This window comes from Ambystoma mexicanum, chromosome 5p, assembly GCF_040938575.1.
Source record: "Ambystoma mexicanum isolate Mex_15411 chromosome 5p, UKY_AmexF1_1, whole genome shotgun sequence".
In the NCBI taxonomy this organism is placed as follows: domain Eukaryota; kingdom Metazoa; phylum Chordata; class Amphibia; order Caudata; family Ambystomatidae; genus Ambystoma; species Ambystoma mexicanum.
In genome coordinates, this window is record NC_090930.1 from 408,560,499 (window position 1) to 408,588,429 (window position 27,931).

Sequence of the window (27,931 nt, forward strand, 5' to 3'; positions counted from 1 at the left end):
TTGATCTTTTGGCCTGTTCGGGCTCTGGGCCAGGAGGAGCTTGGGGACCTCATAGGTATCTGTTGTACGAGGCACGCGCCCCCTCACGGGGTGCTGCTAGGTTGAGCCCTAGACTATGTGTGCACCAGTCTATTTGACAGTCTGAACTTAAAAAATGCACAATGCGTCCCTGCAAGACAAGTTTGAAGTCGACACCTGTTCACTGGCTAGGGAAGGATGGAGGGGGGGAGGGTTATTCACTGAATGTTTTTTCTGGGAATGGAACCGAATTGAAATTATATGTTTGTTGTAATAACCTTAAAAAATGCCAATAAAAACTATATTTTAATAAAAACAAAAAAGAAAAATGTTTCCTCTGAGTTTGCTTCCAACATCTCTAAAGGAATGTTCTCTTTTATAAATGAACTACGCACTTCCCAAGCCACAGTGTTAATATGTTTACATCTCAAGGATTGATGAATATGTTTTAGTACTATTTTCTGGACAAAATTGAAAATATACCAAAAGACATATTAATTACTTCTCAGTCAAAGTCTGCAACTCGGGAAGTGGAAAACAGATGTTTCTAAAGCAACTTACATCCTAGACACATTTATATGGATTTTCTTGCACCTAAAGTTGGGGAACATATCTTTCATTTATTCTGCAAGGAAGTACAATGTCTTTTTTAATGCTTCTCTGGATTCAAGGGTGGTGCCTGATCCTTGGAAAGAGAGATCATGACCTCTCCTAAAAAACCCTCTCAAATCATTTTAGATCAATTTCTCGCCTTCCTTTCTTGATCAATCAGATTGAATGGATAGTATTATCCCAACTACAAGTCTTTGTGGAGACGTCTGATCTGCTTAGTTCTGCTCCGATGGGTTTCAGACCTGACCACAGATGGGAAGTGGTGGCAACCTAAACGTTGGACGAATTGAGAGGTGAGATGGATGGCAGTGACATGGTTGCCTTAATAATTCTGGATTTGTCTGGGTCATTTGGCACTGTCAACCACCACATCCTGCTGACACACCTGAAAAAGCAAAACCTTAGGGAAACAGTCCTCTGATGGATTGAATCCTTTTTTTCCAGCAAATCTCAAGTAGTAGAGATAGGCAATGTTACATTCAATCCAAGACTACTGCCCTGTAGCATTCACCAGGCCTCAGCATGGTTCTCGTTGGTCTTCAATCTGTATTTTGTGACAGGGTCAGGGACTTGACCCTGTCAAGGGGGAACAGGGATCACTTCCGACCTGGGGTAGGAGGCCTTGTCCCGGGAGGAAAGCTCAGCGGCAACGTGCTCGCCTTGGAAACAAGACGACGCAAACCAACACAGGTTTGATCCCCGGGTCGGCGCTTAGAAACTTCTGGGTATTAAGCATGTTATAAATATGCAACTAAGTCATATTCCTGTAACGGCGCCTCGATGCCCCAGGACTGTGTGAGCCCTTTAAAAATGCAAATACATTTTTAAATTAAATTAAATAGGACAGGGTCACACATACTCTAGAGCCAGGGTGAGGGAGTTGGGAGGGCCCCCGTCTCTAAGCCCCGATATGTGTTTAGACCTTGGTTCCATTTTCAATCACACAATGCTTCTGGAAAACTTTGCTTTTTGTGTCTTTTCAAAGCTCCAGGGTACAGAATGCTTAGCAGCCATGCATGCAGACAACAGACCGCAGAAAGAAACCAACAGTTCGGATTGAATCTGGAAAACACCTGCACTCAACAATACTACCGTCTCACAAAACAAATACCACCCGCCATGGCTAAATCGTATGAGCAGCACGCAAGACAAACACCATTTACCTGCAATAGAGACCAAAGGGGTGGGCTGAAAAGAGTTTTTTGAGAATTCTCCATGTGATAACCTAACCTTGAGGAAAGACTAGTTGGAGATTGGGCACCAGTTAGGTGATGGACAGAACTAATGGTGGTGTGAGTAAAGGACAGGAACAGGTAAAGGCAAGTAAAAATGTCCTGCAGGTGGGAGGTGCTCGGGTGAGGTCAGGAGTCATGGAGGAAGACCAAGAGGTCAACATGTAGTCGGAAGGTGGAGCATAGGGCTGAGGAGTGTTTTGTGTTGCTGGAGATTATTACAGGTGAGATGTTGATTGGAAGAGAGCGTGTTAAGTGAGGAAGAGTGAAGCTGCATGAGTGTTTGTGAAAGTGAATGTACTAAGGACTGGATAGAGAGGTGTAGGAAAGAGAACATGAGAGGACAGATGAGAAGCATGTTGAAAGGCGAGGAGAGAAGAGGGGACAAGGAGAGAGAGAAGAAGGAGTCCGCAGAGAAGAGAGGTGAGGAGAAGGACAGAGGGGAGGGAATAGAAGAAGAGAAGAGTTTAGGACTTGATTAGGAGGGAGAGAAAGGAGCAGTAATAGCAGGGAGAGGAATGCGAAGGAGCTTCTGTCAGATAGAAAGGAATAGTGTGGTTGGAGATGGCATAAATAACATATGTTTTGTGAAATCACACTGAAGAGAGTTCTGGAGTTGGAAGGCCCTATGAAATTCCTCAGCGAATGAGTCAGAGAAGGCCAATGACTTTAGGTCCTTACCAAAAAGGTAGACTAAGTTGCAGACAGTAGGTTTACCTGTCTTTAGTCTTATTGATCCATCAGGAGTAGGGGGAGCCTGGGCTAGCATGGAGGGGGCAGATGGAAGGCCAAAAGAAAGGGACGCCTCTTCCTTGGTCACTTCCCGCTTCCGCGAATATTCAGAGAAAATCATACTTTCGAGAAAAGAAAGACCCTTGAATGTTTCTTTGAAGTCTGGGAAATTTGTGAAGCAATTTGTGACAAGTGTTGTTATAAGTGGGATTAGTCAGACCCCGGAATGGGCAACACCCACAGCCCGAAGAAATGCGAAAGGTAGATTAAAGCACTAGGAGCGCATAACTACCTACGAGGGATACGCCAAATGTTGCTGACTGTGATTTATATGGAGATCAAGAGGTGGTGGTGCAGCCAGGGGGGAAGCTTTGGTCAAGATGGGTCTACTTGTGGAGGTTCCTAAGAGCATGTATGGAAGAATTGCCCCAAAATACAAATTAGCCCATAAACTCCCACTAGACATAAAAGCAGGAGTCTTCGACACAGAGTTTGGATCGGAAATATAGGTAATTCTCTTCCATCTCGGGAACAATAGCACTTGATCAAACCCAGCCAACCCAGTGCCCAGCTTGTGTGCATAGAAATACTCGGGCCGGAGATGGAGACAGGGAAGGATGAAGTAGCGTTTGGAGGGATGCCCAAAGGTGAAAGAGGAGCGCAAACCCCGGTCAGGGTACTGAGTGGTGTATCCTTGGAATTTACAGAAGCCCAACAGATAGATCCCTTATTGGAACAGGCCCGAAATGCATTAGTCTCTGAAGAAGAAAGCCAGAATTAGACATCCCCTCACTTCATAGAAAGGAGCAGACTCCAGTATAGACTTGATGTCAATCCGCAGGAAGGAGGGGTCAATCACTACTAACTATTGGTCCCAAAAACCTTCTAAAAGGCTATAATGGAATTAGCTCATTCAAACCTTACTGCTGGACAAGTGGGATTGGAAAAGAAAACCAGAGGAATGTACTCAGTGATTTTTAATGGCCAGGAGTCTATGCACAATTATGTGCAATCTGCCTCATATGCCAGAAAATATCTTGAGACAATATACTGAAAGCCTCTCTACAGCCCTTACCTACTATACAAATACCTTTTAATTGATTTGGCATGGACATTGTCGGACCTGTGGAATTCTCCAGAGCTGGGAACAACATACTGGTCATTATGGACTACATGACCAGGTACCCTGAGACCAGGGCAGCAGATTCATGTACACATTAATGGGGAAGATGAAGGAGCGCATGGGCATCAGGACCTTGTGAACATCAGTAGATCACCCCCAAACAAATGGACTTGTCAAAATATTTAATAAAGTGCTAAAAAGGATCGTAAGAAAACTGGCGAATAAGGATGGAAAGAATTTGGATGGCCGAACACCTTGGGCCCACCTTTCTGTACATAAGACACCCCAAACTTTAATTGGATTCTCCCATTTTTAATTGATGTATGGGAGAAACCCCGGAGATGTACTCAATGTAATGTGAGAATTGGAAGAGTTGGGCAATAGGCAAACTAGTGACCCCCCCCCCCCATGGTCTGAAACACTTGAGAATACATGAAAAGTCTGAGCCTTGTTAAAATCACATCTCCAAGCCAGCCAGGCTCCACAAGAAAGAAAATTACAACCATACGGATTAACTATGCACCTTCGAAGTAAGAGACAAGTTGATGGTCTTGCCCACCACCCAAAACAAGCTTTGGCAAGGTGGCACGGTCTATATGTCATTGTGGAGGTGGTGGCCAACCTAACCTTACAGGTCCAAAAAACAGACAGCAGAAAGTTGTCTCAACTGTACCATGTCAACAAGTTAAAAGCTGGGGGGAAAATAGCAAACCCTTCTATTGGCACTTCATGAAAACCACACCAGAGAGACCTCTTTGCCAATAACTTTACATGGGGTGACATAGCTCAAGGTTTACCTGTACAAAGCTACAAAGATCTATTAAAGCTTCTAGAGACCTACCCTGATGTATTCTCAAAAGACCAGGCGGAGTGTAAGGGAAGTTCCATAAAATTCCAACCCTACCCCGCAGGGTAACCCGACTAAAGCCGTTTAGATTACCTGAGGCCTGAAAGAAGATTATTTGTGAGGAGCTGAAGAAGATGCTAAACGTGGTTCATCATCTAACAATCCTACAGTGAATGGCCATCTCAGATAGTGGTTGTCCCAAAATCTGACCACACATGGTTCTTCTGTATCGATTTTTGATTACTAAATTAAGTGTCCCAGTGACGCATACCCAAGCCTCATATTGATGAACTAGTGGATACATTGGGAAACTTCAAATTCATATCCGCCCTAGATCTGGCCTACAGATATTGGCAATTACCATTAGATTCAGAGGCTAAAAAGAAGACAGGCTTTGCCCAACCTGAAGGGCTTTTCCAGTTCACAGTGCAACCATTCTGTCTGCATAGAGACATTTTTCAGAGATTACTGGATCAAGGAGTGGAGCCATGTCGAAACTATATTGTATTCACAGTAAGACCCGGAAGGGCCACCTCCAACACCCGTACACCATCTGTGATTGTCTGAGGAAGGCAGGCTTTACGGGCAATCTGGCAAAATGCCACTTCCCTTCGACCTCTGTCAAATGCCTCTCATGTCAAGTAGAGACCAGCATGGCCTTACTACACCAAAATAAGGTAAAAGCAGTCAAAAGTGCACCCTGCCTAAAAAAACTAAAAAGGAAATCAGAGCCTTCCCTGGGTTGGTGGGGTACTACAGATACTTCATTACAAATGTGTCCTTACTTGAGGCACCCATAACAGACACACTCTCAAAGACCACCCCAATTCCTGTTGGGAGGAAGGAGCTCAAAATGCCTCTATAGGCTGTGACATAACTTGAGTTTTAACCTCTCACTCTCATTGGCAAGGAGTTTCTTTTGCAAACAAATGCTTCTCTCATAAGGTTAGGGTGATCCTTTCACAAGACCAGAATCGAGTGGAGAAACCAATTGTTTGCATTGGTAGAACACTATTCCCCTACTACTTAATCATAGAACCGGAATGTCTGCTGGTCAAGTGGTCCGTCCACAGCCTGAGGCTTACCGGATTGGCAGATAATGTAAGCTAATCACAGACCATGCCTAAGGTGGTTATTGGCCTTGTAACCCTACATTTTCACTATGCCACATCAGTCAGGGAAAAGATAAATGAATTTGGATTCCTTTTCCAGATACAATTAGAAAGCTAGTGAATCTGAGGAGGGGGGGGAATCAGAAGAAAGAGTGGAGGTATGCCTTAACCCTGTCAGGGAGGGACAGGGAACCCTCAGGACCTGCGGTAGGATGCCTACCAGGGCATCAGCAAGAGCCAGTTCTACTCCAGCAGTGGGTGAGGGATTCAACAGGTCCCAGAAATCCCTATTTGTGTAGGAACTATTTTCAATCAGGAAAGGCCAGATACACACACACACACAGACACACACATGTACCATCTACAAAAGGTTTATTTTTCCCTCAGGACAACGTGTATCCTAATTCGGGACAAGGAGCTGAGGGGTATATAACACCCATGCCCAAGTTCCTGGGGTCCCACAATAGGATATGTTTTAGATCTGGCTGGAGTGAGCTTTCCTCTCCACCAGCTGGCTTGCCTGCAGATTAATGAATAAAACATACACAAGAGTGGTGCTGCCCCCTTAAGGGACGCGCACGCGGCGGCGTGACTTTGCATGTCTCCGCGTGCATTATAAATAAAGGGGCTGTTCCCGGCCGCGGCAGTGCGACCGGGGAGCCCGAGCTGAACGGACGTGTGCGTCTGTGTCTGCTGGGTTGGGGGCTCACAGGGAACACATTATGGGTCACAGAGTGACCCCCAACAGTGGCAACGAGGTCGGTGCATTGCCCGGGCCCGGCGGTGAAGATTACATTTTTGACACAGAACGGATAACTTTGAAGATTCGTTTCACGCCGTAGGCCGTGCAGACGCCACGCGGCAGGCGGCCATTTTGGATTCCTGGCAGGGGATACTCGCAGAGATCCAGCAGGACCTGTGAGGGGCATCCATGCCTAATTTTTGGAAATACTGATAGCAGGCAGCTATACCTGCACACACATGCCCACATTTTAAATTTGTGGGTTTTTGGGCGAATTACGTCGAGTGAAGGAGAGGAAAGGGGGAAAGATGCCAAGGCCTGCTTAGCCCTTATACCTCCCTGGCTCAATTTTTGGGACATCCATCCTGGGACACAGCACTTTGCAGCTGAGGACTTCCATCTCCATTGTCATCATCATCATGCCCAGCTGCTGTGTATGCGTGTGAGGCACACTGTTGGTCTGAAGTTCTGCCACCCATCATCATCATCATCATCATCAGGTCTGGACTTGTGTTTCCTGTGTGTGTCTGGACTGGTGTTTGTCAAGGCCCCTGGTCGGGACTGGACTGTGGTGGTGGGGTGAGCTGCGGCCCCCAGTTCACGCTGGGGTGCCTGTGCATTCTAACCCATGAATGGGCCTGACGATCAGGATGGTGGGCAGCCCGCGGACCTGAAGCAGCCTCAAGCCCAGCAGCTGCCTTCGGTCAACCTGTAGTACAGCCCCAGCCTGTGGCGCAGCCTCAAGCCCAGCAGCTGCCTCAGGCTCCACCTGTGGTACAGCCCAAGCCTGTGGCGCAGCCTCAAGCACAGTAACTGCCTCGAGCTCCACCTGTAGCACAACCGGTCATGCAGCAGCCCCCTCCAGTGATGACGCAGATGCGGGCCCCGGCGGCGCTGCAGCCTATCCCGGAGTTCGACGTCTCAGGCCCGCCATCCAGCCTGGGTCCCAGGTGGAAGAGGTGGGTGGACCGTTTGGGCATGTACTTCAGGGCCACTATGGAAACAGATGATGACAGCAAGCTTGTGACCCTGCTGTATGCGGCTGGACCTGCAGTGCAAGGAATTTTCAAGTCCCTCCAACCAGCTAACGCCTCTTATGCGGCGGCAAAGACTGCTCTTCAAGATCACTTCTTTCCCCTCGCCAATGCTGATTACGAGAGGTTTGTGATGCTGTCAGCACGGCAAAAGGAGGACGAGACACTGGACACCTTCTATGGCTGCCTCAGACGCCTGTCATGTGCCTGGGGTGATGCAGAGGACATGATCAGGACTATGCTCATTCAGGCATGTTCGACAGTTGAATTGAGATGGCAGGAGCTGAGGGAACCAGGTACCACGCTTGCCTGCATCCTTGAGCTGGGACGTTGCCATGAAGTGTCAGAGGCCCGGGTGTCCAGGATGGAAGCTGATTCACGCCCGGTAAAGACTGAGGAGGCATGTGCCATGTGGCGGGGTGGCAGAGGTGTCAGAAGACCCGGAACCCACCTCCGTGACAGGGGCGGGAGAGCTGGTGAGTCGTGCCAGAAGTGTGGATATGACAAACTTCACCGGCATTCATATCACCCAAACAGTCTCTCACTCACTCGCGATTGATCCGACCTGCAGCAACCACGTTGTCTACACCCCAGCGTCCTGGAGTCACTCAGGGTTCTCTGACTCACTGGGTACGCTGTCTCTAGGTGCTTTTATGCGCGGTGTCAGACTTGCAGTGGCTGTCCCTTCTCGCAGCTCGGCGCGACACTGTTCCAGGGTCTTTGCTACCTCTGCGGTACGAAGAGCGGGTCTCTCTTACTCCAGGAGGTATGCATACCAGCTCTTGCGACCACAATCCTCCTGAATGCTCGGCCACAATCACTTTATGCTGTAACGACTCTGCAGCTCGTCAGCGCTCCGGGCCCGTGTCTCTCTGGCTTCAACATCAGCTTTTGCAACAAGAATTCTCCTGTTGATTTGCTTAACCTCACCTGAGCGGCCCATTTATACCATCCCCTTGACTTCAGATGTATGCTATGTTCATTCATTACATAACAATCTTGGTACTCAGCATCCCTCTTCCTTGTCCCAGTACCAGAGTGGTGTTTTTAGGGAAAGACTTTTGGGAAAACCATGGAAGGGATTGACAACAACATATAAAGGCCTGGGAAATGGTGGACATATTGTGAAAGGGGAATGGGGGATACTGTGTCTCACCCCAGGGTGCCTCGTCTCCCCTACCCAAGTCTCCACCACCCAGGTGCTTCTCCCTCGCGTATCCAACTCCAGGGTCAGGATCCGAAAGCGACAGCCTTTCCCAGGCAACCTGGAGGAGGCTATATTGGGGGAAGAAGTGAGGATGCCCTCAGATTCCTCACAAAATATATAAAGCAATAGGACAATAAGAAATCACAGTTATTCCCTTTCTGTTTGGATAAGGTTGAGACCCTGCAGCATTTTCTGTTTTCATGCCTGGCTTATATAAACATACGTAGGAGGAGTCTGATGTCGGTGCTCCTCGTGGCTGAAATAAGTAGGTTGGATGAAGTGGTGAGATTGTGTAGATCAACTGAAAGACAAAATATTACAACTACTGTGCCACTTATTTGGATTGCGCCTGGAGCCTAAGAATGGACAAGTTGGTTGGAGAAGGGTAACTTAAATGGTTATTATGGGTGCCACTGGAACAATTAGATGAGATTTCATGATTTTAGAACATGTATATTTTATATTTTAAAGCCTTTAGATACCAAAATGTATTTCAAAAGGTGTACATCGAATAACTTTAACTATATGATAATCACTTATTAATTATAATATATGCGTGTGCATTTCATCTATAGTACTCATGGCGAAGAGACTGATGACCAATTTTAGGACTGGTACTGCCTTAACAGGTCCCAATTGGCCGTGTAACAAAGAATGATATACTCTATTCCTTTTTTTTTCTTTTTTTCCCCATGTAGCATATGCACTTTAACCTTTTTTCTTAGTCTACTAATGGTAAAGAAATTGATGACATACATAAGGATTGCCATTGCACTGATAGATCTTGATGGTTTTGTAATTTCAAGAAAGGGATACATTTTATGAATTCTTTTTATTTCTTTTATGAAACACTTGCACTTTACATTGTGCATCTGGAGTAGAAAGCCATCTGATATATACTATGGTTGTTTCATTTCATAGTGGGACCGGAGCAGCTTGCTTAAACATTGCTGATGGCACTTAATGTACTTTAGTGGCAGTCTCCAAGCCCGCTCTACAGCTCTAGAATGATAGTATGCTGTAATGGCAGTTCCACGTGAATGTAAGTGCTTTTTTATTATTGCCCCTTGTTATCTGGATGTGTATCTATTGTATGCAAGCACTTTTATGGCAACTGTTGAAATAAAGTGATTTAAAAAAGAAATCCCGTAGGGAGAACCCGATGAGCACTCCTACTTTCTTTCGGGCACCCTTGCTATGCTTGGTTGCTCGGGGGAGATATTTAGACTCCTGCACTGAAACTATTGACCAGCTGTCGCTGACCTTGCACCATAGGAGGAGAGTGATGAATACATCTCACAAGAATCTTAAAAAATGCATTATAATACCAAACTATAGGACACTTTATTGTTTATATGTCACGTGTACACAGAAACGAGACTCGCTCAACATACAAACTAGAACAGACTTGTAAACACACAGCGAGTCTCATTTAAAAAAAAAAGGCTACATTGCCACCTGCATTTGTACTTTCGTGCAAAACGGTCCCCCGTTTGTGCAGTTGTAATTATTTGCACTGTGGCGTGTAAGCAAAACTGCCAAAACAGGCAAAATCACTCACTGTTCGTAATTGAAGAATGCACGTTGTCTGTGGGGTTCATTTACAATGTATTCCGACGAAATAGCTGCTAATAAGAGTCTGATTCCAAAGAAATAAATTGGGTTTACAGCAAAATAAAAATGTTATCCTGGTGTGAACAGGATAATGACCCAATGCATGTTTTGCATCATACTAGACATACCAACTTAATACTAAGTGTGATTTATTTTCAGACAGGCCATAATAAGGAACACTTGAAACGAATACTAAGAAGATAAAGCCACTAATGCATGGGAGGCTCTGACGCATAATAGCATAAGGTAAAATTAATAGATCATGAACTATTATTATATGATGCTTTTGTGATAATATTTCAAAGGTTTACTAATGTTAATTTGCATTTCCGTAGGCTTTGCACCAACATGCACTAAAGCATTAGGATCACACTCTAACCACCGTTACCCAGCATCACAAAGTGTGACATAACTAAGGTTATGACCTCAGAAGGAAGAATATAATGCAATCTGAACTCTGTCGCTAAGACCATACCCGGATTTAACCCGCAGTCTGACAACCTTGACATGATAGCATTAACCCTACCCTTCACTAACACCACTCTGCTTTATTTCTCTTTTTTCCGCTTCTCATAAGAGAGCTAAGCATGCCTATTTACCTATCAGTTGCTCAGAATGTCATGTATCTTTATGCATGAATTATTTCTAGTTGATTACGGTGGCAATAAGACCTGAGGCGGCGGGCCAATACCGCCCCCAGGTAATGCCCCCGGGGCGTAGTTACAGGCCCGAGTGTAGCGAGGGCCTGAATATTAATATATTGCCATTAGTACCCCGGCCCGTTAGACCGGGGTACTAATGGCATTTCTTTTCTGTTTCGCGCGTTTCTAAACAGAAAAAAAAATGGCTTCCGGGAAAGGGAAAACGTAGTCCGTTTTCCCTTTCCATGGCGGCCATCGGAAGCGTGGACGCACTGGGAACAGAAGTGTTCCCAGCGCGTTCGCTCCCAAGACCAGAAGAAAAAAGAAGGTAAGTGGGGTTGGGAGAGCGAAAGGGAGGGGAAGGGGAAGGAAGAAAAAAAAAAAACATACCGCGGTCTCCGACGGGGGACAATGGAAGCCTCCAGCCGTGTGGAGGCTTGGAGCGGGGCTCACCCCGCTCCGAGTCTCCACGCGGCTGGAGGCTTCCATCGTCCCCCGCCGGAGACTGCGGTATAGAAGGTAAGTGGGGTGGGGTGGGAGAAGTGAGGAAAGGAAAAAAAAAAGAAAATGTTTTACCTGAGTCCCCGGCAGGGGACAAAGGAAGCCTCCAGCCATGGGGAGACTCGAAGCGGGGATTGCCCCGTTTCGAGCCTCCTCATTGGCTGAGGGGCTACCATGCCCCTTGCTGGGAACAGAGAACCCGGCACGCACGGCGTACAAGGGAATACCATGTGGTATGGCTCTCACATGAGCCAATCACGACGCTGTATTCCCGTTGCGCCACGCGTGCCGGGTACTAATGTGAGAGAACAGTCAAAAAATTAAAAACGTATTGAAAAAGGATCCTTGTATAACCAATAATGTGAACAAAGTAACACTTTGCTTGAGTTATGTATTATGTGTAAACTACGTGCAGGATTGTACTCACTGAATCACCCATATAATACTGTATACTTAATCACAATTGTGCCTTGAGAAAGTCCGGGTAAGAGCAAAGCAATCGCACGTGCCTCCAAATGGAGTATGCTGGCACTTACACTAAAACTCTACTTTGGTTTACAAACAATACAAACTTCCTTTCTAGAATATTCTTTTTGTACTAAAAGGCTAGGCGCAATTAACCTACCATACTTACACTTTCTGTCTCAATTGCCAATCCAATGTGGGGAATAGAGTTTCAGAGGGGTGAGGAGTTTTTGGTGTCGGGACAGCCGGTCCTCTGCGCCCCTCCTGTTAATGTTTATTGGTTAGCCTGCTGCCTGGCACATAGTTAGTCTGGGTACCAACTGCTGGGATAGCACAACCACGGCGTCAGATAGGCTGACCAGCCTCTACCTGGCACCATAACCTGGGCCACCAGCCACCAGCTCTACCACGAGTCTGCTGCCACTTGATCTTTGCCTTGATAAAGACTTTGGTTGAAACGCGCGTCAACTTTTTGTTTCACTAATTTGGCACCAAAAGGTTATTATCTACGATGCTCTTAAAACACAAATAAACTACCAGGCACATGACCCCATGACTGGACTATTACTATACTGTCGGATCTCTCGGCAATTGGACTATCAAATCCAGCCAGCGCCAACAACTAACAAAGGTTTATCACCCCACCAAGCATCAAATCAATGTGGGGAATAGTATGACTATTTTTTCCTCTGCTAATTATGGTTGCAAGTACCTCCCTGAAAGTTTATTTTTCAACATTGATGGAAAGTTATTAGTCACTGAGCTTCTGGGCACAGACCTGGAGAGGGGGCTGCTACTTCCTCTGAGTATTTGTCTCTTATATCTTTTCCCAGGAACAGTAGTAAACACTAATAGCCAACCACTCTCACATTAAGTGCACAATCACATCACAGTGAAGTGCACGCCTTGGTTGGTGTCTGCAGACAGACTCAAGGGACTCTGGCACCAATTTCACCCCAATCGGCAAGGCAATTTAGTCTCATTAAACATTAAAATCCACGTATTCATCAAACAAACACAACCATACATGTATTTGCACCCATACCTCCATCCACCTGTTCACATCCATTGAATACAATTCATCCATCCAATCGCACTCCTCCAACACCCATTCATACACAGGCATGCACACAATTTCACCCATTCTTCAATCAAACCTATTCATCCTTTCACACCATCACACACATCCATGTCCTTTTGCCCATTCCCACAAATAGACTCACAAATATACCCAAGGACATCCATTCACATAATGACATCCAGCAGCCATCTAATCAATCATACGCATCAACCCATCCATCCAGCCTACATCTATGCAATCAAACTCATCGATCCAACCTTCTACCCAACCATAAAAAATACTAACACCTTTAAATAAAAAGTTAGACCTACTGACTTTATCAATGCTTGTTGACCTCGGCATCAGGTGCTCCAGAGGGTGGATTTCAAAGTTTCATGCATTAGTTATTTTTTGAGTATCCATTTACCCATACGCAAAAGGTATTTCAGGAAAACATCCTGTCTAGATAGTGTATCAACTTTGTTGGTCACACATATTAAGTAACTACTTGAGCTCAGTAGCAGCACAAATCAATCAAGAGGTGTATGCCGGGTCTATTTAAGTGAATACAGAATAATTTCTTCTAACTAGATATCTAAACATGAGATCCATTCTTCTATAGACGTTCTTACCATGCTTCGGTGAGAATAACGGAGACTTGGCTCTTGGCTGGTTTTCTGGTCGCGGTGCCACTAGTTGAACAGGGCGTACATGTTTGTCTGCTAACTTTTTCAGGAAAGCCTGCCGATTCCCAAACATGCCTCGAACATTTTCAAGTTTTATGTAAACAGCTTGAATTTGAACCTGTTAATGAAAACAATATATGGAGAATGCTCATTGTATGTATTGCTCGAAATTACAATTGAAATTTCACAAAACACCTGCTAAGATTCTAGCTTGCATTTAAGTCACCTATTTTTATTTGAATATCCTGTTTGAAACCAGTGTCACAAACATGACATTAGATATTTCTAAAAATAAAACATTTGCTTGCCCTTGGCACTCAGTTAACATGAATAACACTTTTTAAACGTCTTGAAACACTTCATCCCATGGTGAATTCCTTTAATAATTGACTCTCCGACTTCAAAAGTAGGATTGCAAAAATTACGTCAAAATAAGTTTGAGCAGAACATACCTGGTGGTAGCAGCCGTTGCCTGCATAAATAGAATGAGGGACTTCTATGTGGGTGGTGGCCCCTTACTACCCAGTATGGCCAACCAAACTTTTAATCTGGGCCATAGCAACTCAGAACAATGTACAGGTTGCTAAAGGACTTTTTTGTGAGAGAAAAATGGACCATACAGATTGTTGGTCTGTAGTATCTCACACAATTAGTGGCTCGGGAGAAGATGGTGTGGAGCAGGATACGGGAAAAGGTAGTGTGTCGTTATAGGGAGGCTGAAGTTCTGTGCTGAAGTGGAGGAATGGAGGCAAGAGGCAAAGCAGCCAATCAGGCTGCATGGAACACAGGCCTGTACAAGTACATAGTGCACATGATCCAGGCAACCTCTCTGGTTGCCCACCAAAAGACAGGTGCTAAGCTTGGATACATTGGCTATCCCACCTGCGATACCTAGTGTTCACTCCTCAGGCCATAGTCTTTCAGTCTCTCTGGAGGGACCAAGCAATTTCACAGAGTGAACCTTTGCCCTGGGCTTTTAGTCAAGATAGCAGGCTCATACAGTGAGTCACTTGCGGGGCTCTTCAAATGCACAATCAATCTGATGTCTGTGACTTTGGCTTCTGGCTGGTTGGCTTGATTTTGTGGGCACCCAGTGATGAACTAATCATCACAAGTGGCAACCGCTAGGAATTCCATCACCACTATGTCCATTCATAAATGCTGTAAGGAAGGCATGGTATCAACAGTAAGACAGACACAAATGACCACAGTTCAAGGGTGTTTTTTGAACTTCAACAGAAACTGGCAAAAGACATGAATCTGTTCAAAATAGAAAAAGTTTATCCATATTTATCACCGGATTACAAAGAAAATCAAAGACAAAGAGAGACAAGAGAGCCCAAAATGCAGCGGGGACTGCAAGACAAAGAAAGCGCTGGGTTACCTTTTCAGATACATCTAGCTCTGATTCGGGAGCAGAAGATCCCAATCTCCACTATGGTATGAACCCACAGCTAAAGCCATTCTACCCACAACCGCCGCCTTTTTTAGGGCGAGGGGCCCCAGGAACACCTTCTGGGGGCCCCCACCTATGCCGATGTTCGGATACCCAACCTGGCGCCATCCGAGGGGGCGACGGCGCAACCAATGCTGACAATGAATACAGATACCCTACCAGTTTTCAATCTCTCGGGCTACAATCTTACAAAAGAAGAACTCCCAGTACTCACGAAAGGACAATCATATGTCCCAACCAACCATACCAACTGGTTTGGTTTAGAAAACAAACTCCAACACTTCTTTCGGTCCATTAGACTAAAAGCACACTTTCAAGACTCTAACCTGAGACCTGAGAAGGAAGGTACAGGATTCAAGCCAGCTCTCATTACTTTTGAAAGATGTGTTTGACAGGAAATTGCCAAACTTCAAAGAATACAGAAACCAATTGGACACAATCACACCAATGATGAACGCAGGGCCCTCAAACAACTATCCATGAATAACAACATCGTGATAAAAGCTGCGGATAAGGGAGTAGGTATCGTGGTCCAAAGCACTTCGCAATACAAAGAAATGGTCCCGACCCCACTTAATGACAGAACCAACTACAAGGAACTGGGACGAGACCCCACAGGGTCAATCAAACAGGAAATGTTGTCAGATACTAGATATGCCCTAGAACAAGAATGGATTACGGACAAAGAGGAGTCTTTTCTCAATACATCAGAGGGAAGAACACCAGCGTTTTATGCACTCCCGAAACGTCATAAAGATGCCAACCGTCCTCCAGGAAGACCTATCGTGTCAGGATGTGGTTCTATTCTTGAACCACTGTGGAAATGTATTGATTTCTTCCTCAAACCTCTTTGTCAACTCACCCCCACATACTTGAAAGATACTATGACTATGTCCACCATCAACATTTATGAAAACACAGCCTTCGATAACCGGACTGACATCTTGGTGACGCTGGATATAATAGGAGTATATACCAGCATCCCACAAACTGCAGCCCTAGACTGCATACAGAACCATCTCACTCACCACATGGAACAAGAAAGAGTTCCAGTGAACTTCATTCTGGAACTGCTAGAAATAGCCCTTACAAAGAATCTTTCCCTGTTTGATGAGACTTTCTATCTCCAAACATCCGGGACAGCTCTTGGGGCTACATTTGACCCCAGCCTCACTATCATTTATATGGCAGAATTTGAGGCGATCCATGTACTGAGCCAACATAACCCATATTGGCGTTGTCTATATATCTGTGGTACAGATATATAGACAACGTCATCTTCGTCTGGAAAGGAACCTCAAGTGCACTCATTGATTTCCAAGAGTGGCTCAATACGCAGTCCACGGATTTACAATTTACCATCAGTAGCAGCGTAACATCTATTAACTTTTTCGACCGGACAATCAGGCCGAAGAGGGCAAACTTACCTGTACCCTTTTCAGGGAGGAGACAGACAGGAACTCCTTACTTCATTACAGAAGCAATCATCCCCAAAGCCTGAAGACCAACTTACCCTTCGGCCAATTTCACAGGCTCAGGCGTAATTGCTCAGAAACTCACCAATACAGGCATCATGCAGAGATCCTGGAATCTAAATTGACAGCTCGTGGCTACCTGAAAAAACTGCTCAAAAACACTAGAAAAAGGGTCCTGTGCATTCCTCGAGAGATGCTGCTCCAGCCAAAGAACAGAGACACTGAGAACGACAGGATCACCTGTGTCACCATCTTTGACCAAATACCAACAGGATCAAGAGCATTATTAAACATTCTGGCCCCTGATTCACCAGACTTTACCCGATGACCCACTTCCCAGAATGGCTCTCAAACGGTCTAAGAATCTAAGTGAATGTCTCACGCACGCCAGACTTCCCAAAAAACCGTTGAGAACAGGCCTCTGGAATCTAAGAGAGATCACGGGTCACTATCCATGTGGCACCTGCACAGTTTGTCGCTTCACTAATAAAATAAAAACTTTCCAAATTGAAGTCAAGGACTGGACCCTATGTCAATTCACTAATTGCAAAACACCAAATGTTATCTATGCAATAGAAAACCCATGTGGCCTGTGTTACGTAGGGCAGACCAGCAGACCGGTGCACAAATGCATCTGGGAACATCGATCCAGAATAAGATGCTGTGCAATAACATCACCGCTGGTCTCCCACTATTTGGAATTACAACATGACCAAGATCAACTGAAATGGTGGGTCTTGGAAATAATACAAAACACTTAGAATGTCAAAAACGCCTTGAACTACAAAGAAGCCTGGTGGGTGTTTAAATTGCGCTCAATTGAAACAGGCCTCAATGAAGCAGCGGCAATGGACAATCGATACTATTAAGGGGCCATACCTGCTGGTGTTCTCCTTTCTTTTGCTGCAGACCCACACAGCACACAATGGTGGCCGAAACGCTCAGCATCTCTTCCACACAGATGCCACACATTGTGGAATATATGTGGTCTAGTCCCGCCTACTGTTTACTCTGACTGTATGCTATACACACTGATCCAGGCAACAGTCTCAGCATGCAAGTTTAAAGGCGCCAGGACTCCTGACCTCTTTACTACTACCTGAGGTGCTTCACCTTTAGCGCTCTTGTACTACATATGTTGACTCCCATATAGATGGGCAGGCCCCTGGCATGTTTTCCTCTCCCAGATGTGCACTTTCACTTCGGGCTCGACTAGGCATGCCTGCCCCCGAAGTGGTTTGTTGCACTACCCAATGGCCTGCGGCTTTTGCCCACGAGGCGACTTTTGGCTCTGTTTTGAGCCATATGATGACTAACAGAGTTCAGCCCCATAACATTAGACCGTTACGGCTTTCCTTGTGTCGGCCATCACGTTACCTAGGCAACATTTACCCTATCTAATACGCAGGCTCAGAGCTTTTGCCTCTCACTCGTGAACATGTGCATTGGATTAGCAATCCCTGCGGCGAGCATGCGCAGTCTTTCCCAGTTAGACATATAAAGCTCTCCTCACAGGGACTGAGCCCTGTTCTCCATTGCTCTGTAATTGTCACTCGAGCAAGGTAAGCGGCTTGAATCCCTGCCCACGGGGGCGCTTATTCCACACTTGAAGGCGAATGCCCATGTTCATGCACTACTTGCAAGTCTTCTGATAACAGATGCCACTAACTCTGCTCTCCCATCTATATCTTTACAGCACTCGCACACTGAACCCTTTCTACACTATTGGGGGTCCGAACACTGCGTTGCCATTCAGCTACCATTCGTAATTGGCCTTTCGATTCCAGACTACAGTCTGACCTGGGGGCCACGTGCATTTACTGTTCCTGATCAACAGTTCCCTAGCTGCTCAAGGCTCTGCCACTCGCTACTTGCAACTAGGTAAAACCGCCAACTTGATCTTACACCTTTATGTGTGTTTAGGTTATGTACCCTTTGCCCCGCTCTGACCCACGTATGCCATTCTCTCACAGATGTATTTGTGCTGCTTTACTCCCAGTTGAGTACGCAACACTGCTGGTTCGCATTCAGGTCCCTGCTGATCCAACACGGCTCAATTAGACTGACCCGTCACCCTGCCCTACACTCCCTCCGGAACAAAGTTCAAGATTGGCTTGCACTTTTTTAATGAGAAGGTGCTCCTTCTCTTTTAGACACACTTAGCTGTGCTTATTCTGTCATTAATGGTACCACTTTAGGGTACAATTCACCTTATGAGATCTTAAATTCCCCTCAATTTGTGTTTGCTACCCACAAGGAGACACAATCCTGAGGCCCAGAAGAAGGCACCACATCTGGAAGCCGAAACGTCCTAGGACCAACCTTTACCTTAGCCCGTCCTTTACACATTCTTGGGAAGTTTATGTTCCTGACGTAGACCGAGGATTGGTCACCAATAGATCACAGACAACCCTATAGCATATGGGACTTTTTTGGCACTACAGAAGGACAATTGTTTTCTTCATTCCCCCTACTGTATGCTATTAACTAGTGCCAAACTCATTTGCTTGAATTATGTTGCAGTTTACTCCTTTGTTCTATTTTCTATATTGTTGGAAATTAAGTTGTCCTTTTCTTTTCATTTTCTATTTATTTTATATCGTACTGTTTAACTGATTGTGAGAAACATGTTCTTTCAGTTTAAGTTTTTGAAATGTTTTGATGCAGAGCAAATTTGAGACACATACTCTAACTTTGTTTGCCCATTTGTAAGTGTACTGGTGTGATTTACCTTGATTGTTGCATAACCGGTAAAATACATTTTATAAAATAAAACTCGTTAAAAAAATCTTTGCAAACAAGACTACGAATAAATGTACAACTAATTTGCATATAGTCTTGACACCTAAGGGATCCTAATATTAGACAACAAGGATGGATCACTGGTGATTTACAGACCACCACCAATATCATGTTCTAAATAGTAACATCCAGAAATGGTAGTATGTTCTAACTTTGTTTGGCGGCTCCTCCCCTTGTGATACACAGCACCCACTCTATACAACATTTTTACCCTACCGCTCTTCAATGACTTGGACAAACGCGGCATGGCCCACACAAACTATGCCGACGACACCCAAGTCCTACTCCGTCTAACCGGCTCTTATGAACGGGACTCAGCTGCCCTTGCTAGCATTTACGCAGCCATCCAGACGTGGATGGCAGCAAATGGTTTATGTCTCAATGGAGAAAAAACAGAGATCCTCTTGGTAGGCACCAAAAACACACTCAATAAACTCGACCTCTGATACAGGACCTTCAATATTGACAATACGCCTATCACTGTATCACCAGAAGTCAAAATCCTAGGCATTTTCCTTGACTCCTTGTCCATGACCCGCCAAGTCAGTACCATTGCATCCTCAGCAGCTCTCACCATTACATCCACAGCAGCTCTCACCACATAAATCGCGGTCAAACCATACTTGTTAACCAAAAACTGCCTTGCAATAGCTAGGGCTACATTTGGTGCCAAACTCGACTACTGTAAGGCCCTCCTCCTGGGAACTTCCTATAAAAACCTCAATAGATTACACGTCACGCAAAACAATTCCCTCATAGCCGCACTGGGCATTCCTAAAAGGGAACACAACTCTCAGGCAAGAAGAGACGTGCAATAGCTGCCAGTCGGAGCGCATTCTATTATTCTATTAAAAACCATGGCTATCACACACATGTGCCACTCTCGCACTGCCCCCCCACCTATCTGAAAAGATTACCCCTATCACATCTGCCAGACCCATTAGAACGCACCATTCGAACCAGATGCACATCACCTCTTTCAAAAGAGCTAAAGCAGGAGGCTCCAGCTTCCTGCATCTAGCACCCAAAAACTGGAATGTCCTGGCCACAGCAATCAGAAATGAAGCATCATACAGTCATCCGTAAAGCGCTTAAAACAAAACTCTTTAACTAATGTAATGCTAAACAGCTCTCTAATAACTGCTGCTTCAACTGACTCGGATCCACTGTAACCATTGACCCATCATGTGATCTTGTTCCACTGTAAGCAAGGAACCTGTAATTTTGCCTGTTTCCGGTTGACATTTTTTTCTGCATTGTTTTTACCCTGTACCCACCTCGAACTAAGTAAGCCTGCTTTAACAGCGCCACAATGCCCAAAGGCCGTTTGTGCGCTTTATACATTTAAATAAATAAATATGACAAATACACAATGTTTTGAACCAATGTACTAGTGCCTTGAAAAAGCCCAAGGAAGGGCGAAACAAAAGCACGTGCCTCCTAGCGGAATTATGTTGGCACAAACTGTGATAATTTGACACTGTACAAATTGGCACAAATGGCACAAACTGTGATATTTTGACATGGTACTAACTGGCACAAACTGTCACAATATGGCACAACAAATAATGTTATAAATTGAAATGCAACTGGTATGTTAACACACTGATCAAAATTGAATTACAAATAACTGATTTTTATAATCGATTAGTGTACCAGAGCAATTTCTTGATGAAAAAGTATATGTAACAGATTTGCATATTTTCGATGTGCATGGGATAACATAGAAACTCAAACCCACTTATATTCCTGGCAGCCAAAACATTATTACCAACTCGTTATCGCGCAAGTACAGAGATTCAGGAGAAGCGCCTATGCCCCAGTCCCCAAACGTACAGGACAAAAGCTTCATGTTTCATGTGGACACCTTTCTAAATTTAGTAAAAGATGAAATAATCAAGTCTACTCATTGGTGACACATAGCTGCATCTAATCCCTAGAAACTCTGAAAAGACATATCTCCTGTTCAAGGAAAAAAGGGTGTTTATTCAAACTGAAAAAACAGAGCCCTTGAGTTGCGCCTCTGCCATGATTCCCTGCCTGCTGGTCATAGGGGAGTTATAGCCACAATCAAAACCATCCGGCACTATTTCTGGTGACCTTCGATCAAGACTAGTATTAAGTAATATATGAAATCATGCAGCCTATGTGCTATGAGGAATCTGATGTTGTTCTCACTTCTTTGCCCAATATATCCTCCTCCTGGGTGGCCAGAGAAAGGCGATCACTCTTGGATCTGGACCCTGGGTGTGGAAATGCAAAGGGAGAATCACCTGGGTGGAGGAGACTTGGGGAGTGGGGATGAGGCACACTTAGGTGAGACATGGTACCCCCCCCATTCCCCTTTCACAAGGAGTCTTCTGTCCCTCAAGCCTTTATAGGCTTTTGTCAATCCTTTCCCTATTTTACCCCTAGCACATTCCCAAGGAACACCAGTTTGTTATTGGTAGAAGGAAGAGAACAACTAGAGAAACACATCCACACTTTATTGACACACACACATACAAACATCAGTTATGTACTGTGAAGGCATCATGAAGTAAGACACAGACTACAGATTTAAAGTTCAAAACAAAAATGGTCTATTAAATTAAATGTCAGGATGTTTGATGGCTTAACTTGCCCGATGCTAACATTTCCCTACCTGAACGAAACTAAGGAAAGTCTGAGTCAGAAAGTTCAACTTAAAAGTCCGTCTGTGTCCAAAACCTATCTTTGCCCTCACAATTAAAGCTAATCAAAGTGTAGGGATGTCAATAACAAATGAAACAGTGATAAGCTTCTTCCAGCACTTAGATTCCTTCTCAGCTCCACCTCCCCAAGTTTAAGAAAGTTCCACAAAAGTCTTGAGACTTCCTTTCCCAAGTTCAAACAGTTCCACAAATCCATGGGGTTCCCTTCCCTAAGTTCAAGGCAACACAGTCCCAAAGAAAAGGGGTCTTGAGGCTCTGTCCTCAAGATAACATAACATTGCAGTTCATCAAGCCTCAGGGTTCCCTTCCCCAAGACTCCAACATATCCACTCATACTTGGTTTTAAATTTCCAATGTTTAACACAACTCGAGGTCAACTTGCCTTAACAGTTCACCTAAAGTGCTCCTTTTGGTTTGTTTCACAGTGTCTTTATCTTTCACCATTGAGGGTTCCCTGGTCTAGGTGTAGTTGTCAGACCACACGGTCTACCCATCACTGATCGCGCAACCAGGACCCCTACTCTCTTTAGCCCACACAGGTACACCTTATTTGCCCATGTGTGCAGATTCACATTCACTTAGATTCTCCTTGTCGGCCTCTGAGCTTTATGTGCAGGTTCAAACACTTTTGGCTTCTCCTGGTTAACCTTTTGGCTTTTCTACAATGTGTTGCACAACTTCTGCAAGTGTTTGGCCATGCCACATGGCAGTTTTTCATAAACTTCACTTGACTTTACGAATTCACTTTGTGGTGGTCTTATTTATTCCCCACCTTTCTGTTAGGCTCTTTCACACTTGTACCCTTATTTCTCCTCTTTTAAATGGGAACCTTCCCATTTGACTTCCATCATCTCGTATCTTCGCCCACAACGTTTTCATTCAGTTTGGAATTCAATATTTTCTTAATGTTTCCTTTTCAAGTGTTCACTACTTGCTTGATATTCAAATATGTTCACTTTGTTATCCAGAACGATGTTCAATTACTTTCAGATCATTCGACATTCATAGTTTCCTTATTTCAGTTAGTTCGGAATTCTCAGAATACATGTCAGCATTAGCAGGGTGCTCCGGACAGAGTGTTGCCTTGATTACACTCACCGGTTATGCGCGATCGCTCTCTGCAGCTTTGCCAGTTCTCCTTGTTCGAGCCTCCTGGATCCACAAGCTTTCTCCTCCCTCGTGGCAGCCACTGAGAGCTTCCCTCGTTCTCCCATTTGCTGCAGCGGCTCTGGGCTTCAGGTGGAGCACAGCTTCCTGCTGTTGCAATCAGTAACTGGAGCTCGGCCAGAGATTTAGACCCTCTCACAGCCTGTACTCGACCTAGACATCTCTCTCCTACTCCGGACTCACACGGCACTCAGTCCTGGCTCTAACCTGCTTCTCTACAGCCCGTTCCATCCCCTGCTCTCCCTGCGGTACACAGGTCTCGCTCCATGGTGTGCAGCCCCCATTCTTATACTCGCTAGGAGTATTAAGGGCCCACAGTTGTGGGTCAGTAAGATAAATTGCCTGACCTCCAGTCGACTGATTAGTGGGACATGCCTGACTTCCCCAATGGTATTCATTCACAGTCTTCGTCTTTGTCTCAGTACCAGAGTGGTGAAAATACCTATTGGTGTTCACTACTACTAGTCACCACTTCCTCATCTCAGTACTGTAACAGGATAAATGAGAGGAGATGTCTAACAGTAACCCATAAAGGCTCGGGGTGGTTTTCAGAGGGAAAAGAGGGATACTATGTCTCACCTATGGGCACCGCACTCCCAATCCCCAAGGACCCTCCAGCTACGTGATCCTCCTTCGCTTCTCCACCCCCAGGGTCAGGTTCCAAAAGTGATGGCCTTTCCCTGGCCACCTGAAGGGAGGATCCAGGGGCAGTAGGAGTGAGGATACCATGAGGTTTCTCACATATCCTTCACCAATGCCGATTGGACCGCGGTGCTTCACAGGGAAACCGGAAGAGGAAGTCTACGCCACCTTGCTCTCTTCCCATCCGGTGTTCTACTGTCAAGCAGTAAGTTAGAAGGTCCAGGAACCACCACATTACCCGAAGGTTGGATTTTTTCCTCTGACTGATCCAAACTAGAGGAGAATGGTCTTTTATAAGTCAAAACCTACACCCTAGGAGGTAATATTTTAAGCGAATCACTGCCCACTTGCTTGTCAGTGCTTCCAACTCAATGACTGAATACTTCTTTTCTCTGGGGAAGAGCGTTCTCCTGATGTACAGAATTCGATGTTCCAAATCATCATAGATTTGTGACAGTACAGCTCTTAATCCCATTAAGGAAGCATCAGTCAGGAGGATGAATTCTTTGAAGACATCTGAAACTTTCAAAATGGGGCTTTGCATAGGGCTTGTTTCAAGATTGTAGAACAGATCTCATATTCCTCTTCCCTTTTGATCTTTTAGGGTTCGGCATTTTTCAATTTGTCTGTCAGTCTGGATGTTTAGCTGGAAACATTTGGAATAAATCTGTGGTAGAACCCGATTAGTCCCAAAACGGTCCTTAGACCTTTCTTGGTTTTTGGAGTGGGGGTATCTAGAATCTTTCTCTCCTTCTCTTGCTATGGTTGGACAGTACCATTACCCACAAAGAACTCCAAATACTTAACCGAAGTTTGGGATAGCTTGCATTTTCTGGGATTAGTGATCAGCCCAGCTTTTCTTAATACTCTCATGACGGTTGTGAGAAACCTGAGGGTATTCTCACCCCTACTCCCCTTGGATCCTCTGCGCAGGTAGCCAGGGAAAGGCCATCACTTTTGGATCCTGATCCTGGGGGTGGAGAAGCAAGGGAGGATCACCTGGGTGGAGTGCCCCTGAGGATTGGGAGTGGGGTGCCCTTGGGCAAAACATAGTATCCCCTTTTCCCAGTGACAACCAACCTAACCCACCTGACCTTTATGGGCTATTATAATCCAATTCCCATCATTTCACCACATGTGACACTTGACAGTACTGAGACGAGGAATAGGAGACAGAACAATGCACACTAGACCATGTAACCATTTTAGTACTGGGACGAGAAAGATGCCTGTAAAAAGTATTGAAGGTCAGGCATGCCCTCATAATCATGGTAAGGCAAATCCAACTGGAAGTTTACACCGGCCACCTGTTAAAAGGTTACAGGTGTATAAAAGCAGACAGAATGGGCAGCAAAGAGAGAGACACACGGGGAGACCTGTGTGAAGGAGACCAACAGGAGACCCGTGTTTGGAAGAGGCAACCGTGGTGGGACCTGTGGAATAGCCAGCATGCCAGCCCGAAGTCCAGTGTGCAGGAGCACCTGCGACAAGAGACGTGCAGAAGGAGCTGCAGAAGCAACAGAGGGAGCCGGATGCTGTCTGCGTCCAATCGGAGGCGGTGGAGCACTAAATGGGGCTGAGACAAGCCCTGAATCCAAGTGGGGCTTGTACCAAGCTGAAATAGAGAGCGGGAGCTGCCGGTGAACACCTCCGCAGACCGTTGAGTGTCAGGAGAGGCACTCAGCAGCTAGGGGCGTTCCTAGCGGGTGGCTGGGCAGCAATACATTACTGAATGAAAGGCAAATGTACAAATGAAGCTGCTAGTGCATATTGAATACCAAACCAAATGGGAATTTGAAATTAAGCCTATTGAACATTTACTAAACAATGAACTGAATGAACCTTAACCATTAAAGAGATTGCATATCTGATAAATACAGAGTAGAGTGAAATCACGCCATTTAGCTTGTGGAGTATAACATTAAATTAAGCTTTATGTGCAAAGCAAGTGATAAAGACTGCCAAAGGGAAAATGCCCAAGTAATAATATCTACGAAATTACATCACTATGATAGAGTGCCATAAAAGGTGGGACAGAAGTATGGTTATTAACAATTGCAGTGCGGCAAAGCCAAAAACTGGCAAGAGGTGTGTGACATACTCTGGCAGAGCCAGGGGAATACCAAGGAGAAGCCAAAGAAGCGTAAATATTATATCTAAAGCAAAGAGGCTACAAGGAGAGGCATCCTGGTTGCTTGACCTGTGGTAGGTGGACCGTGTGGTACGACAACTGCGCCTAGACCAGTGAGCCCTGAACTGCGAGAACCAAAAGACATTGTGGAATAATACTAAGAAGGGGCACTGCCAGTGAATGGCTGAGGCAATCCAAGAATATGGTCAAGCTGACCTTAAATTGTGTTAACCTTTTTGTTTGAAAGATTCAAATAACTATAACTTGCGGAATTGAAGTCTTGGGGAAGGGAGCCCTGAGATTTGAGACATTACACCTGTTGTATTGGGGACAAAGCTTCGAGACAATTTTCCTTTGAACTTGGGCAAGGGAACCCTGAGGTCTGTGTGCAACTATATTACCTTGAGTGGAAGAAAGGCAATTCTAAGACTTTTGTGGAACATTCTTGAACGTGGGGAAGGGAGCTAAAGAAGAAGCTGAGAGCTGGAAGCAGCTCCGAACTTTGTGTTGAACACTATTTCTTTTGAGTTTGACATCCCTACACACTGTTCATCTTTAGTTCTGAGGGCAGGCATAGGTTTTGGACAGAGGCAGACTTTTAAGTTGAACTCTTTGGCTCAGACTTTCCACAGTTTCGTTCAGGTAGGGAAATCCCACCTTAGCATAGGGCAAGTTAGGCTTTCAACCATCCTGATATTTAAGTAATACATATCTATTGTTTCAATTTTAAGTCTGTTGTCTGCGTCTTAATTCATGATGCCTTCACACTGTGCAAAGGTGGTTCAACTGGTCTTCCCAGGTCCTGCTATATATCATAATGTCGTCTATATAGGCTCAGCAAAGGTCTGGATATGGCTGTAAAATTGTAGACCAAAAGGCAAGACTTTTAAATGAAATAACCCTATGGGAGTGGCAAAGGCAGTTTTCTCTTTATCGGGTCCATGCAAAGGCACTCAACAGAACCCTTTCCTTAGATCTATTGTTGAAAGGTAGACAGCATTACCCAGCCGGTCTATCAGATCATCAATACAGAGCATTGGGTATGCGGCAAACACACCTTTCTAAAGTCTATACAAAACCTCCAACTTCCATTGGGTTTTGCCACCAACACAATAGGGGAGGACCAAGAACTATTAGAAGGTTCAATGATGTTAGCATCTCACATGTTTTTAACTTCCTGAATAATGGTATCATTTCTATCCTCTGGTAATCGATAAGGTTTCAAGTGTACCACTTTTCCCACGGGAGTGCCGATGTAGTGATATATATCCTTAACTCTTCGAGGCTCCTCTAGAAACACATCAGTAAATTGTCTTATCAAGTCATACATGTCTTGTTTTTGATTGTTATTGAGGTCAGGTGAAATTAAAGCTCAGTTATCTGTGTCTTTTGGTAATAAACAGGATGATATTATAGCCTGGGACTCCAAAGGATTTTCTTTCCATTCTTTCAATAAGTTTAAGTGGTATACTTGGGTTTTCAGACGGCAGTCGGGTTGAGAGATCTTAAAATTACACAGACCCATTTGTTTCAGTGTCTTGTAGGGTCCATGCCACCTGGATAGTAGTTTATTTTCAGAAGTATCCAAGTTTTCAATGGGGGGTACTTAACGTCACTCTGCGCTCACCATTCACCAATGTCCTAGACTCTGGTCCGTCACATCTTGGGGTGAACTAAGGTATCCTCACACCTTAGTATAAAGGAAAAACAAAGTTGTGTTCCCCTGACGAGTGCCAGCCTCCTGAAATCACTTCAATGCAGTAGTTTATGATTTGTGGTTTCATTTATTAATTTGATCGGTGTGTACTTCGAATTTGTTTTTTAAATTAAACTACATGTCCTTATGTCGACAAGTGTTTCAACCCTCTGGTCCTCTTCAAGACAGGGCTTAGCATACCTATGCAATATAGTTTCTCAAGTACTGATCTGCGTATCGATT

At 45.0% G+C, this 27,931-nt stretch overlaps 1 protein-coding gene across 3 annotated transcripts in view; it reads right to left on the reverse strand.

Annotated features, from left to right (window-relative positions):
* MCF2 (MCF.2 cell line derived transforming sequence) overlaps positions 1-27,931 on the reverse strand; it is a 1,935,885-nt gene that overhangs the window by 968,378 nt on the left and 939,576 nt on the right. For all 3 annotated transcript variants that reach the window (XM_069612795.1, XM_069612794.1, XM_069612796.1), the window contains one exon: positions 13,573-13,744. In XM_069612795.1, the coding sequence (XP_069468896.1) occupies positions 13,573-13,744 (172 nt within the window). The remainder of the gene's footprint in view (positions 1-13,572; positions 13,745-27,931) is intronic.